General features: G+C 42.2%; 1 protein-coding gene across 1 annotated transcript in view; it reads left to right on the top strand.

The window, feature by feature from the left end:
• Nucleotides 1-14,346, top strand: part of IGSF22 (immunoglobulin superfamily member 22) — a 45,784-nt gene that overhangs the window by 30,486 nt on the left and 952 nt on the right. The window contains exons 15-20 of the mRNA XM_081938449.1: nucleotides 206-334; nucleotides 1,669-1,965; nucleotides 4,848-4,936; nucleotides 8,093-8,285; nucleotides 10,064-10,363; nucleotides 12,487-12,813. Of these exons, the coding sequence (XP_081794575.1) occupies nucleotides 206-334; nucleotides 1,669-1,965; nucleotides 4,848-4,936; nucleotides 8,093-8,285; nucleotides 10,064-10,363; nucleotides 12,487-12,813 (1,335 nt within the window). The remainder of the gene's footprint in view (nucleotides 1-205; nucleotides 335-1,668; nucleotides 1,966-4,847; nucleotides 4,937-8,092; nucleotides 8,286-10,063; nucleotides 10,364-12,486; nucleotides 12,814-14,346) is intronic.

Raw genomic sequence — 14,346 nt, 5'->3', positions numbered from 1 at the left:
TCTATCATCTAATATGTCTATCTATCTATATCTCTACCTATCAGCATCATTATTTATCATCCATCTATATTTGAATGTATATACTACTTTCTTATGACCAGGTTTTTATGTGGGATGTTTATTTGAATATTTCTTAAATTCAGAATCCTTTCTGTCATTTATTTCTAAAGCTAAATTCTTTCAAGAATGTTGTTTTTCTTGACAGATACTAAGTGTACAGTGGATGGTTTACTGGAAGGTGCAGAATATGAGTTCCATGTCATAGCAGTGAACCGAGCAGGGCCTGGCCTTCCCAGCAGTGCTTCCAACTCAATTGTAGCAAAAGATCCCATCAGTATGGTTCTACTTTTCATTTATTTCTAGTATCCAATATATGTATATGTATGGTGTGTTTGGGGGGGGGGGCATGGGGGGTGCAATTCAATGTATGAGGTTCATTATACAAGCAGAACATAATAGGATAATCAGGGAACTTGATTGTGGCAGCTTATTGGTACTTGCTGCTGATTGCTTCATTTCCATTTTGTAATGTCACAATCATTTAAATTTCAACATGTGACAAGGTGATGCTCTTTCAAATAATACTGAGGTGGCCTAAAGGTGGTGTTGGCCCAATGACACAGCAACACCTGTCAATCAATCTTTATTATAGTTACTGCAACATCTATTTATTCTAAGTCTATGATCTTATAATAACAATAAACTAACAATACAAGCCATGTAAGGGCAAAATGATTCCAGGCTCCTGAAATAAAGACTTCCTAAAGCATTTTACCTGACCTCTGATGTATCTTCCAAGCTCAGACCAATGGTGCTAAGATCAATCTGTCCCCTAATGATAGCTATTGTCCTGGTTTAAGGCACAGAAGAAGATAGAGTTGTCCAGCAATTGTTAAAATAGCTGTCATTCATCACTGCAGGCTGGGGCTGAGTGTTATTGTAGTTCAGCAACTCCTGGTGGGCCATCAAAAATGAGGATTAGAACATGACACAGGAGGCATAAGGTATTTGGTTACAAGCTAAACTAAGAAGTGAATACTAACGTTCTGATGGTGATTTCCATGGACACTGTGTTTCATGCTAGCTTTCCAAAATCCCCTGCTAGGGAAAGCCTGCAGATACTAGCATCTAAGGGTAACTTTTCCATTTTGGAAGTTTCCAGAAGCTGAAAGATCCTGTCACCTGCTACAGTGTGCCAACTTTCCCATGGAGTCTGACTGCTTTAAAGAATGTCTGTTAGTATAGCAAAATTGGCATCTATTCTACATTTCCACCTAAAAATGAGGAAGTAGGCCATCACTGATTTATAAGCCATTCTTCAGTTCTTTTCCACTATCTTTTTTAAAGTAAATTTTCCAAGTCGTTTTTAGATTCACAGAAGCTTTATTTGTGTGGGGTAATAACTGAATTTCTGTTTGATAATATATTCTTTTAACATATCAAGTCCAGAATATGCCTATGGCTCAGTAAGTTTTAACTGGTACATTTACCAATTCTTCACATGTGAAATGCCTTGGACCGGATGACACTCATGAATTTGAGAGGCAGAAATCCTGCCAACTCCACTAGATTGGAAAGCTTGAATGGTCCATCCATTCAAATGACATGTTCTTTTCTCCCAATAACTTACAATTGTGTATTAATTACTGATATTTGCTATTGACGCAGAACCTCCTGGGCTGGTGAAGGGATTGCACGTGGCTGATTCTTCCCAATCCAGCATTTCCTTGGCATGGCAAGAACCTGATGAGGGTGATCCACCTTCAGGGTACATACTGGAGATGAGACCTGAGGACACCAAGGAATGGTCCAAGTGTACCAAGATCCCAATTTCTGGCAACTGTTACACAGTGGGAGGTCTGCAGGAGAGACAGAAGTATTTCTTCCGCATCCGAGCTGTCAATGAAGCCGGAGTTGGAGAACCGATTGAGCTGAAAGAAGGTGTTTTGGCCATGCCCCCTCCAGGTAAAACTTACCCAATCCAGCCTTCAAACAAGCATGCCTTGACTGCTGGTATGTTAACTCTTTTTCAGAAAGGGAGAGATACTGAATTCGATCTAGAAGATGATACAGCATATGAATGGAATTTACAAATCCAGAAAACATTCTGTCAACAATTGGACAACCATTTGTCGGAAATGGTACAGGGCCGTGATGGTGAACCTGGACTACTGTAACGCTCTCTACATGGGGCTTCCCTTGGGACGCGCCCGAAGACTGCAGCTAGTCCAGAACGCAGCCGCGCGGGTAGTCATGGGGAGTACTAGATACTCCCACGTAACACCTCTCCTGCGCGAGCTGCACTGGCTGCCTGTGGTCTTTCGGGTGCGTTTCAAGGTTCTGATCACCATCTTTAAAGCGCTCCATGGCATAGGGCCTAGTTACCTGTGGGATCGCATCCTCCCACATACATCCCTGCGGCCAATTTGCTCTCACAGGGAGGGCCTTCTCCTGGTGCCGTCCACGAGGCAATGCCAACGGGCGACACCGAGGAGTAGGGCCTTCTCTGTGATGGGCCCAACCCTCTGGAATGACCTCCCCCCCGACATTAGAACCACTACTGACCTCCGCTCCTTCCGACAGAAACTGAAGACACACCTGTTCCGACTGGCTGGTCTGGCATAATTTATAACGTTTACCTCCTGGCATACACATTCTTACTGGTTTTTAGAGGGATAGTGTTTTAAATTTAACCTGAGATGACATTGGGATTTTAAATTTTTGTATCGATTTATTTATTTAGCTGTACAGTTTGGCATATTTTATCCTCCTCTCATACACGTATTTATGTAGTTATTACTATGTTTTAATTTGTTGTATTTTGATACGGACTGTACACCGCCCCGAGTCCCTTTCGGGAGAGGGGGCGGTATATAAACGCTAAATAATAATAATAATAATAATAATAATAATAATAATAATAATAATAACAACAACAACAACAACAACAACAACAACCTATGGCACGCATGCCAGAGGTGGCATGCAGAGCCCTCTCTGTGGGCACCTGCACTGCCACCAGCTGCTCTTGTGGTTTCCGACACGTGCATGCGCATCAGGCAAGCTGGTCTTCACGCAGACCGGAGTGCCGGAAACCCGAAGACCAGCATGCACATGCTGGTTACCTGGTCTTTGGATTTACGGCACTCCAACCCGTGCATTCATGCACATGTGCATTTTGGTTTGAGCACTCGGTGCCGAAAAGATTCGCCATCACTGGTATAAGGTCTCCTGCTTGAGCAGGAAATTGGACTAGAAGCCCTCCAAGGTTCTTTCCAACTCTGTTATTCTCTTATTGTATTCATTTTTTCCTTCTTATGTTAGGCTCAACCAAATAAACCCTAAAGAGCCATTCATATGTGTTCTGACCCCCCTTCCTCCGTTGCCCACACAGAATACACTCCGGAACAGTACAAGGGAACAAGGTTTATTGCACAAACAAACAGAAGGTTCCGTGGCAGCAAGCCACCAAGACAAAACTCACAAGAACAGAACACAAAAGCAGCTATCCAGCTTGCTAGAATTCCCGAGTAGAACTTCTGGCAAAAGTCTTCTGTTGACTGCTGCAAAGGGCATATGCACAGTCAACCCTTTTTATAACCTGGAAAGGAGCCTCCCAAACAGCAGCTGAGAGCTCTTACCGCCGATAATTATGCCCACGCTCCTTGCGTCTATGGGCGCGGCGGTAACGAGCATCCAGAAACTCCCTGCTGAGTTCTGACTCACTGTCTCGTGACTCCTCCCCGCTGCTCCAAGGCATGGCATCGGGAGCCCCCCTCCTCTGGCTCTCACCGCTGCTCCATGCCTCAGGTGCCTCCTGGTGGCCGACCAGACTCTCGGATCCCTGCTCAGCATCTGAACCCTGTCCAGGGTCCCCCATCTCCTCTGGGGCTGACTCGTAGGGACCCTCACTCTCGAAGTCTGGTGGCAGCGGCAATGGCACCTGCTGGGCCACAACACATATGTATCAAGGGAAATATTCTTTAGCAATAAGAAGCATTGTTCATTATTTCTTCTCTTCCCCCAAAGTTACTCCTTTTTCTCAAATAGAAAATCAGCTAGGTATATTTTTGCTTCTCCTGAAAGAAAGGTTATTTCTATCCTGTCAAACAAGCAGATTCTAATTAAGTTCAGGTTAGGCCAGGAACACTTAAAAATGCACACAAAAAACCTGGTGGAAAATATTTGTGTGCCTGTAACTTTATTTAGTTTGCCTCTTAGCTACCTGGGCTGCATTGCAGATCAATTGTGATAACCCTTGAATATATAGTCTAAATATTCTTCCTGAATTGATTCCGACAATTTTGCCATTGGAATGGAAGGACGGTAGTAACAGCACAAATAGACCCTACTGTTTATTCAGGCATCTTTTTGATAAATATCTCGCTGGTAGGCTATTGATTGCGCATACAAAAAGTTCTAAATTTTACCCACAAGACCAAACTACTAGCCAGGTACAGTAGGATCTCTGGTCACGAACACTTCTGACCACGATCAGATCGAGTTCCAATCAAAAAATTCACAATTTTTTTTTCACGGCCGATTTCCCCTTCCACGCCATTTATTTTTGGCAAGCACCAAATTTCCAAAATTAGGTTTGGGTTATGACCAAATCGGGTTGCGACCAAAGTTACGGAATGAATTATGATCATGACCAGAGGTTCTACTGTCCTAAATGAGTGAATAATGTGATTCAGGATTTCCAATGTTTCAAACTTCTCATTCTCTCCCTCCCTCCCTCCCTCCCTGCCTGCCTGCCTGCCTCTCTCCCTCTCTCCCTCTCTCTCTCTCTCTTTCTCTCCCCCGCCCCTTTTCTCTCTCCCCCTGACCCCCGGTATGTTGTGTAGCTGCTCCAAAGTTTGATTTGACTGTCAGGCTAAAGAATCATATGGTGGTTCGTGCTGGGACTGCCCTCTGTATTCATGCTGCCTTTACTGTAAGTTGTCTTTTTTTTCCAACTGCAATATTGTATTTAAAAATGTTGCATATCCATATCTTTGGAAATTAGTCAAATTGAGACAAATGATATTTTGAGCATAAAGGCCTGGAATGTTGGTATAGCAAATAATTTATATGGAAAAGGGCCAGGATTCAATTTATGGCATTTCTAATTAGGAGTCGTCCTTGTTTATTGATTGCCTCGTCTGCAATTCTAATAGTGATGAAAATTAGGTTTGGGATCAATCCTTGCATTTATAATCCTTTGCAGGCTTGTAAAACAAGGGCAAGATGAAATAAGATTGTAAGCAGTTTCACTTAGTGACCACTTTATTTAATGACCAAATTGCTGGTCCCAATTGTAGTGGCTAAATGAGGACTACCTGTAATAGAAAATGATGGGAGGAGATATCTGACAATATTTGGCCTGAGACACTCAAATGCCGTTGTCAGATATAGATAACTTACATAGATATAGGATATTGATATATTCTATAGATACATCTATTTTCTACATAGATATCTATATAACTATATCTATATGCATATCTACATCTGTATATCCAGTGACGTGCAGTCAGGGGAGGCAGAGCCTCACCGCTCTCATCTCTTTCTTGCACCTGCAAGCAAAATACCCCAGGATCACGGTGGCGGGGACAGCAACTCCTTCCGCTGCGCTGCTGAGAAGAGCCACGCTGTGCTCCTCAGCGCTAGCCTCAGATCAGCGCGAGCTGCGGTCCCCTTTCCCTGCACACGCAGTCCCATTCCCCTCCTTCCTGAACCAACATCAGTGGCTAGCACTGATCTGAGGCTAGCGCTGTGGAGCCTCCTGTACACGCGGTCCCATTCCCCTCCTTCTTGAGCTAACATAAAGGGGACCGTGGCTCGCGCTGATCTGAGGCTAGCGCTGAGGAGCGCAGTGTGACTCTTCTCTGCAGCGCAGCGGAAGGAGTTGCTGTCCCCGCCACCATGATCCTGGGGTATTTTGCTTGCACGCTTGCAGAGATCAAAGTTGTCACAGTCCTCCCTTCATGATGATCATTTGATGACGTCACCAGCCTCACCAGCCATAAACCTCACCACACGTCACTGTGTATATCTATATCTATCCTATATTTGGCTGTACAATGGTTCAATGGTTAAAGATGCTGAGCTTGTCAACTGGAAAGCTGACAGCCTGTGTTTGAGAGATGAGCATCGCAAGACAGAGAGAGCTCCCATCCTCGCCCCAGCTCTTGCCCATCTAGCAGTTTGAAAGCATGCAAATGCAAGTAGATAAATAGGTACCACTTTGGTAGGAAGGTAACAGTGTTCCATATTTTCATGCTGGCCATCTGATGATGGAAGCACCTCTGGGACAATATAGGCTCCATCAGCTGAGAATCAGAGATGAGCACCAGCTTCTTGAGTTGGTCTCAACAGGATATATCTTAAGATATATCCATGTATACTGTAGAGATATATAAACCAGTTTGATCTAGTAATTAAGGCACCAGGCTAGTAAGCGGGAGCTTCTCAAAGGCTATCAAGCTGGCCACTTCCATGCTGGCTATTCAGAAAAGTTAAAAACTGGATTACTTTAGAAATATTTTTGTAAGTTTCTGTATGATGGTACCTTGTTCTCATTGTTCTTTTCCCCCCCTTTATATTGTTTTTGTTTTGTAGTTTTGTATGGTTAGTGTTACTGGGATGGATTTCAATTTGACAATGAATGTTTTCATTCTTGTTTTAAACAGCATGCCACTATAGTTGCTACTTAAAAGTAAAAATCTCAAATATCTGTGATGTAATGTATAATATCTGAGGTTGACAGGTTCACATATGAAACCTATTCAGGCCAGAAAAAGAAGCGTGTTAAGAAGAGGTGGCAATTTGTATGTGTATAACTATTTTAATGGGAAGCTATATATATTCAGTGGCTAAGACACTGAACCTGTCGATCAGAAAGGTCGGCAGTTCAGCGGTTCGAATCCCTAGTGCCATGTAATGGAGTGAGCTCCTGTTACTTGTCCCAGCTTCTGCCAACCTAGCAGTTCGAAAGCATGTAAAAATGTAAATAGAAAAATAGGAACTACCTTTGGTGGGAAGGTAACAGCGTTCTGTGCACCTTCGGCTTTTAGTTATGCTGGCCACATGACCACGGAGACGTCTTCGGACAGCGCTGGCTCTTTGGTTTAGAAACGGAGATGAGCACCGTCACCTAGAGTTGGGAACGACTAGCACATATGTGCAAGGGGAACCTTTAACTTCATCTTTACATATTCAAGCTGCTACTTTTCCTACTCCTAATCTGTAAGAGAGACTAATGCCAGTTGGGATATTGGACTAAATAAGGTTTTATGAACCCTGTAATTGCTGCTCAAATCTACACCAGGAGACTTCATTGTTGGGGCAGGCCAAGCTTTCCACAATAGGGATTCCTTCCTATTCTCCCATTTTAGCCTGAATGGTTCTTATGATTCTGGAGTCCTTGTTACTCTGCTGCTTGTTTCACAGAGTAGTTGACTGGATGTAAGGATATAACAATTGCTCCAGGTGGTCCTTTAATCACAATAGCCTCAAAGAACCTACTTGGTGGTTAGGGATGATAAGGCTCAGCTGAGAGAGTTACTTGAAAAGAGGACTGAAGCATTGGTGGGTTTTAAATTCTTGGTAAAATTATTTCCAAGCAAGCAATACCAACCTCTGGGAAAAATAATTTGTTTTTCTCATGACAATATGTTGGATGAATGGGGGCAGGGGGAGGATTAGGAAAAAGAGATACAATAAGTCAGAGGAGAAGGAAGAAGAAGAGGAGGAGGAAGAAGAGGAGGAAGTAGTAATAGTCCATTAATTTGATGACTTTTCTGCCATCTGCCCTGATTGTTCAGCTTCTCCACACTAAGATTTCCTCTCCTGAGGGAATACTTCCATATATAAAAGTTTCAGTATCCTGTAGGATGCATTTTTTAAAAAAACCCACAATGTGGAACTAGCAAGATCCAGAGAATTTCCTGCTCATCTTATTCTTCTACTTTTCCTCCCTCTCCCTCCATATAAGGGAGCAAAACTCTAAATAGTGAAAATGTTTGATTAAAAGACTAGGGGGGAGGAAGAACCCTAACATGAGAAGGCCCCTCCCCTGCTTCCTTTCAACCTACTTTGTCTCCAACAGGGCTCCCCTCCTCCCAACGTTGTGTGGCAAAAAGAGGGGGTTCCCACAAGGGGGAGAGAAAGCATTACAAAAGGCAAGCATCACTCCCAGTTCCTCATCCATAGCACCAAGCGCTATGATTCTGGACTCTATCGGATCGTGCTGAGTAATGACTATGGAGAGATCCACTACGATATCCATGTCCGAGTGACAGGTAAAGGATCAGAAGGAGGGATAAGTGGAGAGGTGTATCCTGCCCCATCTATTGATTTAGCCAAAGGAGGCAGTGTGGATGCACTGTCCATGCTGAGGAGGTAGGGAAATAAAATTTCTGACTCAGGCATTCTCTGCCCACCCCACCCCTGACTCCTCCACCTGAAAAGAAACCTGTATGAAATTGTCTGTATGTACACTGAGAGTTTATGCACTAAAGACAAATTCCTTGTATGTCCAATCACACTTCGCAATAAATTACTATTCTATTCTATTCTATTCTATTCTATTCTATTCTATTCTAATTCTAATTCTAATTTTATTCCATTCCATTCTCATTCTATTCTATTCTCATTCTATTCTGTTCTAATTCTAATTCTATTCTATTCTAATTCTCATTCTATTCCATTCTATTCGAATTCTATTCCATTCCATTCTCATTCTATTCTATTCTATTCTATTCTCATTCTATTCTGTTCTAGTTCTAATTCTATTCTAATTCTATGCTATTCTATTCTATTCTAATTTTATTCTATTCAATTCTCATTCTATTCTAATTCCATTCTATTCTTATTCTATTCTATTTCTATTCTATCCAAGGCAAAAAAATAATATTGCAGATCAATGTGCACTAGATATTAAGGTCCAGGTTGCCTCTGAGAACATCTCAGCCCAGGAATTTATTAGATCCAAGATCAAAAGTCATCTAAGGAAAAACACCCACTCTTGATTTATTTACAATACAATAGCAGAGTTGGAAGGGACCTTGGAGGTCTTCTAGTCCAACCCCCTGCCTAGACAGGAAACCATATACCATTTCAGACAAATGGCTATCCAACATCTTCTTAAAGACTTCCAGTGTTGGGGCATTCACAACTTCTGGAGGCAAGCTGTTCCACTGATTAATTGTTCTAACTGTCAGGAAATTTCTCCTCAGTTCTAAGTTGCTTCTCTCCTTGATTAGTTCCCACCCACTGCTGGAAATTTCTCTTTCAAGAACGGCAATTTAGGATGTGGGCAGGGAATGTTTCATTTTTGGATGAGACTGTAGAAGCTAAAAAAAATCTACACATATTTGAAGAGAAGCAACCTGGAATTAAGGAGAAACTGCCTAACAGTGAGAACAATTAACCATTGGAGCAACTTGCCTTCAGAGTTTGTGGGTGCTTCATCACTGGAGGTTTTTAAGAAGAGACTAGGCAGCCACTTGTCTCAAATTGCATAGGGGCTCCTGTTTGTGCAGGGGGTTGGACTAGAAGACCTCCAAGGTCCCTTCCAGCTCTATTCTGATTCATTGAAAGAATGGCTAGATACTAATGATTAAGCAATAATCCAAGACATATGGATTATTTTGGTTATTAATTTGTTTTAATCAGTCTTTTTCAGCTGTAGAGAGCTCTTTATATTCTTACAATTTTTATGATTCTGAGTAGCTAATGCTAAGGTCTACATTTCTGCTCATGAACCATGGGCCAATAGTATAAAATACCCATAATGTCAGCCAATCGGGGAAGGGCAGTATACATTACAATTCTTATTTTGGACAATTTGCCACTCTTTATGGCTTAATATCTCAAAGCCAGGTCATCAAAGATATATTTTAAAAAACAAGGATTTAATGTTGTAAGCGGCCCAGAGACACCTCACAATGAGACTGGCGGCAAACACATTCAAGAAATAAATAAGAAAAACTTGTCTTAAAAAATTGCCAGGAACCAGCTGATGGATGACTAGAAAGATAAAGGAAGCTCTGGTTCACCTTTTGTATTTCCATCTTAGACTTCCCAAGGCCACCTACTAATCTGAACCTCTATGAAGAAGTGCCAAACACTGTAACACTGAAGTGGGACCATTCTCCAGATGTGAAGGAGGATGACAACGCCCATTATGTCATTCTAAAACGTGACACCAGCACTGCCACTTGGTTCACTGCAGCAGAAAAAGTGTACAGTAACAAGTACACTGTCACTGGTCTGCTTCCTGGCAGGAAATATTTCTTCCGGGTGATTGCCCGCAATGATATTGGTGACAGTGATCCTTTGGACTCAAAAGATTCCTGGCATATCAATAAAGACATAGGTAAGTATAGATGTCTCTATAGTGATACGCAGAGCAAAATATTCTTTTGTGATGTGTTTCAGTGGATCTAACTACACTTTGCCTTGGATTTTCTGCAAGTGGAAATGGAAGGACCTGTTGGATAGTTGACAATAGCAATATTACTGGTGTATGCTGCTGGTTTAAAATAATAGTTTTGTTTAGTTTGTTACAGATGAAGGTGTTATGACTAAATAATCATTTTCCCAAATGTACTCTCAAGCAAGATATATATACATACATACATACATACATACATACATACATACATACATACATACATGTATACATACATATATATACATATACATACATATATGCATATATACACACACACACACATACAGAGGGAGGGAGGGATGGAGGGAGAGGGGAGAGAGAGAGAGAGAGAGAGAGAGAGAGAGAGAGAGAGGGAGAGAGAGAGAGAATGAACTTTGGTGTGTGTTTTTCAAACAAGGATATTCCAGCCAAATTTTCATCAATGGAATATACATGTGTTATACATTTATTACAAGATGATTGAGGGATGTGTATGAATAACCAATTTTTCACTGTGTAGTCTGCAGTCTCACAGGTTTTTCACTCTTCAATTAAATCTGAAAGGAAAGCCATATCCAAATAGAACGAGATTTTTAGGTTATAAAGTCCGATAGGAATTGCAATGTGGTATTTTTTAAGTGACAACAAAGTTATCAAGGAGAAAATAGCAACAAATAAATTCTGCCATTCTGCAGCAGTAAGATAAGCTTCAGACACCACACACCCCCAAAATTAGAACCAGCCCAGGTTCAAATCCCAGTAAGGGTATGGCTAGCTCATGAGAGCTAAATAGCTTGAAATATATCTATACTAGTCTCCCTTTATTTATTTATCAGCACAAATACAACACAAACATAGCAAAGGCAATATTAAAAATAAAAATATGGTTTTCTGCCTGGATGGTTTTCTCTAATGAGCCGAAGGACAGAAAGGGGGAGTAGTGAGCTCCCTCCCATATTTGGGCATACCAGGGGTTGTAACACAAATGCATACCTATTTCCCTGGCTCAGCTGATAAGGAGGAGAGCCTGTGGCTTAGTGGCTAAGACACCTGCCTAATATGTAATACAGCCCAGGTTCAAATCCCAGTAAGGGTATGGCTAGCTCATGAGAGCTAAATAGCTTGAAATAGATCTATACTAGTCTCCCTTTATTTATTTATCAGCACAAATACAACATAGATAGATAGATAGATAGATAGATAGATAGATAGATAGATAGATAGAGATAGAGAGAGAGAGAGATATAGATATAGATATAGATATAGATATAGATATATAGATAAAAGAGAGAGCCAGTTTGATGTAGTGGTAGTGATTCGCTTTTCACTCTTGTGGGTAGTATGTGTCTTCCTCAATCTCGGGTCCTTTGAGGATTCTGCCTAGGATCTTATCTATTCTCTACACCAGGGGTCTCCAATCCCCGGTCTGTGGACCAGCACCGGGGCTTTAGCATGCCAGAAACTGGGGTACGCAAACAAGCGAAGCCCCATTCACGGGAAGCAGGCTGCACATGGACCCCCCTTCTGGTCCACAGAAAAACCTCTCTCCGTGGAACCGGCTCTGGTATCCAAAAGGTTGGGGGGGGGCGCTGCTCTACACTGCACTCTGCTGGACAGAGAATTCTGATGTTGTTCCTGAGATCTCTTGGAGCCACTCTCCCAGCTTATGAGTCATAGCTCTATCCTCACCAGAACCACTTTGGCCTTTATTTTCTACATCCTCTCTCATTCCTCCTTCAGGCCCTGGTATTTCTCCAATGATAATAATCTGTTTAATTATTATTTTTTTAATCTGTCCGTGTCATCTTGTACTCCTGGCAGAAAGCTGGGAAATGAATTTAACAAAGTAATTTTAAAGCAACCTAAAAATAAAGACGAAGATAAAAATAAAGAAGAAAGGAGCTTGTTGTATAAGAGGGGGGAAAAAAACCTTTCAGGAAACTGGAGGATTGATTTTGCATAGTGTTCCTATCAATACATAACACAGATGTACACAAACAGGGATACGGCTGATGAAATGAACTCTCTTTTGCAGCCCATAACCAATCTCATTGTTTCATTGACAGAACTTTTCCATGCCAAGATGAAGGAGTACCATGAGAGGGACTGGAGCCATGCTCCTCATTTTATAACTCCTCTGAAGAACCACCTAGTGTGCCGAGATCATGACTGTACCATGAGCTGTGCTTTTTTAGGAAACCCCCGCCCAATGGTTACATTGTACAAGGGCGAAGTCAACATCACAGCCCATTCCAAATTCTGGTACAATTCAACCAGTGGGGTCTGTACACTGATGATTCCCACATGCACTGCCAAGGATAGTGGCGAGTACTCCATACTAATTGAGAATGAGCTTGGGAAAGAAAAATGCAGTGGTACCTTGACAGTATATGGTAAGTTATCTCTCCTCTTTGGCATAGATTGAAGATATTGGTACTATCCCATTCAATTTAGTATGTTCAGCCTCAGAAGACAGCCAGTTTGCTGCAGTACAGTAGTTAAGGCATCAGGATAGAAACTGAGAGGCTGTGTGTTCTAGTCAGTTGAGTGACTTTAGGCCAGTCACACACTCTCAGCCCTAGGAATGAGGCAACAGCAGGGGTGAAATACTACCGGTTAGGGCCAGTTTGCCTGACCCGGTAGTAAAAAAATGCTTCAAAAAAGTTTTTCTTAAAGGTTCCGATGATTGTGATCGTCGGAACTTTTTTTAGCACTTTTTAACTGCTAAACTGTTAAAAAATGCTTTAAAAGGTTTTTTAAAAGTTCCACTGATCAGCTGTGCGACAATTAGCTGTGCAACAATTAGTTGTAACACGGATTATTGGAACTTTTTTAAAAACTTTTTTAGCATTTTTAACTACCGTTTCGAGAAAACCGGTAGTTAAAAAATGCTGAAAAACATTTTTTAAAAGTTGGTCATGCCCACCCAGTCACATGACCCCCACCAAGCCATGCCCACCAAGCCACACCGACAGAACCGGTAGGGAAAAATTTTGAATTTCACCACTGGGCAACAGCAATCTACTTTCCCAAAACCCAGTCAAGAAAACTGCAGGGACCAGTCAGTGGTGGGTTCTGGATCCCGTTGCAACTGGTACGCTGCAACGGGGCATCCACCATGTGCATGCATGCAGCACACATAGCGTGCGCATGCGTACTTACCACTCGCGACGCTCCAGCTGCTCAGTGGAGCGTAGCACAGACGCCATATGCTCCGTGCACAAAAGCCCCGATCGGCTCAAATACAGGTAAGGAGGGCAGGAAGGAGGGCAGGAGGGAGAGTGGGCCCTCCGAAGCACTATACCGGAATGGTACCAGGTGCTCCCAGCAGGCACTGGTACGCCTGTACCGGGGCGTACTGGTCGTATCCCACCACTGGGACCAGTGCAGTCAATTGCCTAGAATCAAATCTGACTTGATGCCACCAAAAAAAAGGTAATTAAAGTCAGATAAGATAGAATTTCTGCTCAGAGAATTACTTCTGTTGAAGCTGATACTTTTTGTACCAGTTCAGGTAAAGAACCTGAATATTTTCCCCCTCCTGACAGAGAGACGGCCACAGCTAGGGGAAATTTCAAAATTTTGATGAGGCTGCAGATCATTTAATTCAAAAACCATGACATTTTTATATCATGAATTTAAGGAATGGCGTTCAAAGGAGCTTTTCTGGGAATGCTATAAAGCCCTTGATGAAGGCCTTGAGTCACCTAATGTCAATGGAGATATGTCAAAGTTGACATCTTGGGGGTTAGTGTATTCAGTTACAGAAGGAGGAGGTGGTTTGAATGGAGGTAGTAACACATTGGGATCCAGAAGAGAAGCCTATTTCATTCAGTTTCATTGTTGCATGTAGTCACTGCTTCAGCCAGTGCCTATCTAGGCCAGGGATCTCCAACCTTGGCAACTTTAAGACTTGTGGACTTCAA

The sequence above is a fragment of the Natrix helvetica genome (genome assembly GCF_964273705.1).
Source record: "Natrix helvetica genome assembly, chromosome: 1".
NCBI classification, from domain to species: Eukaryota; Metazoa; Chordata; class Lepidosauria; order Squamata; family Natricidae; genus Natrix; species Natrix helvetica.
The sequence above is the reverse complement of the archived record's forward strand: the minus strand, read 5'-3'. Positions and strand labels throughout refer to the sequence as shown.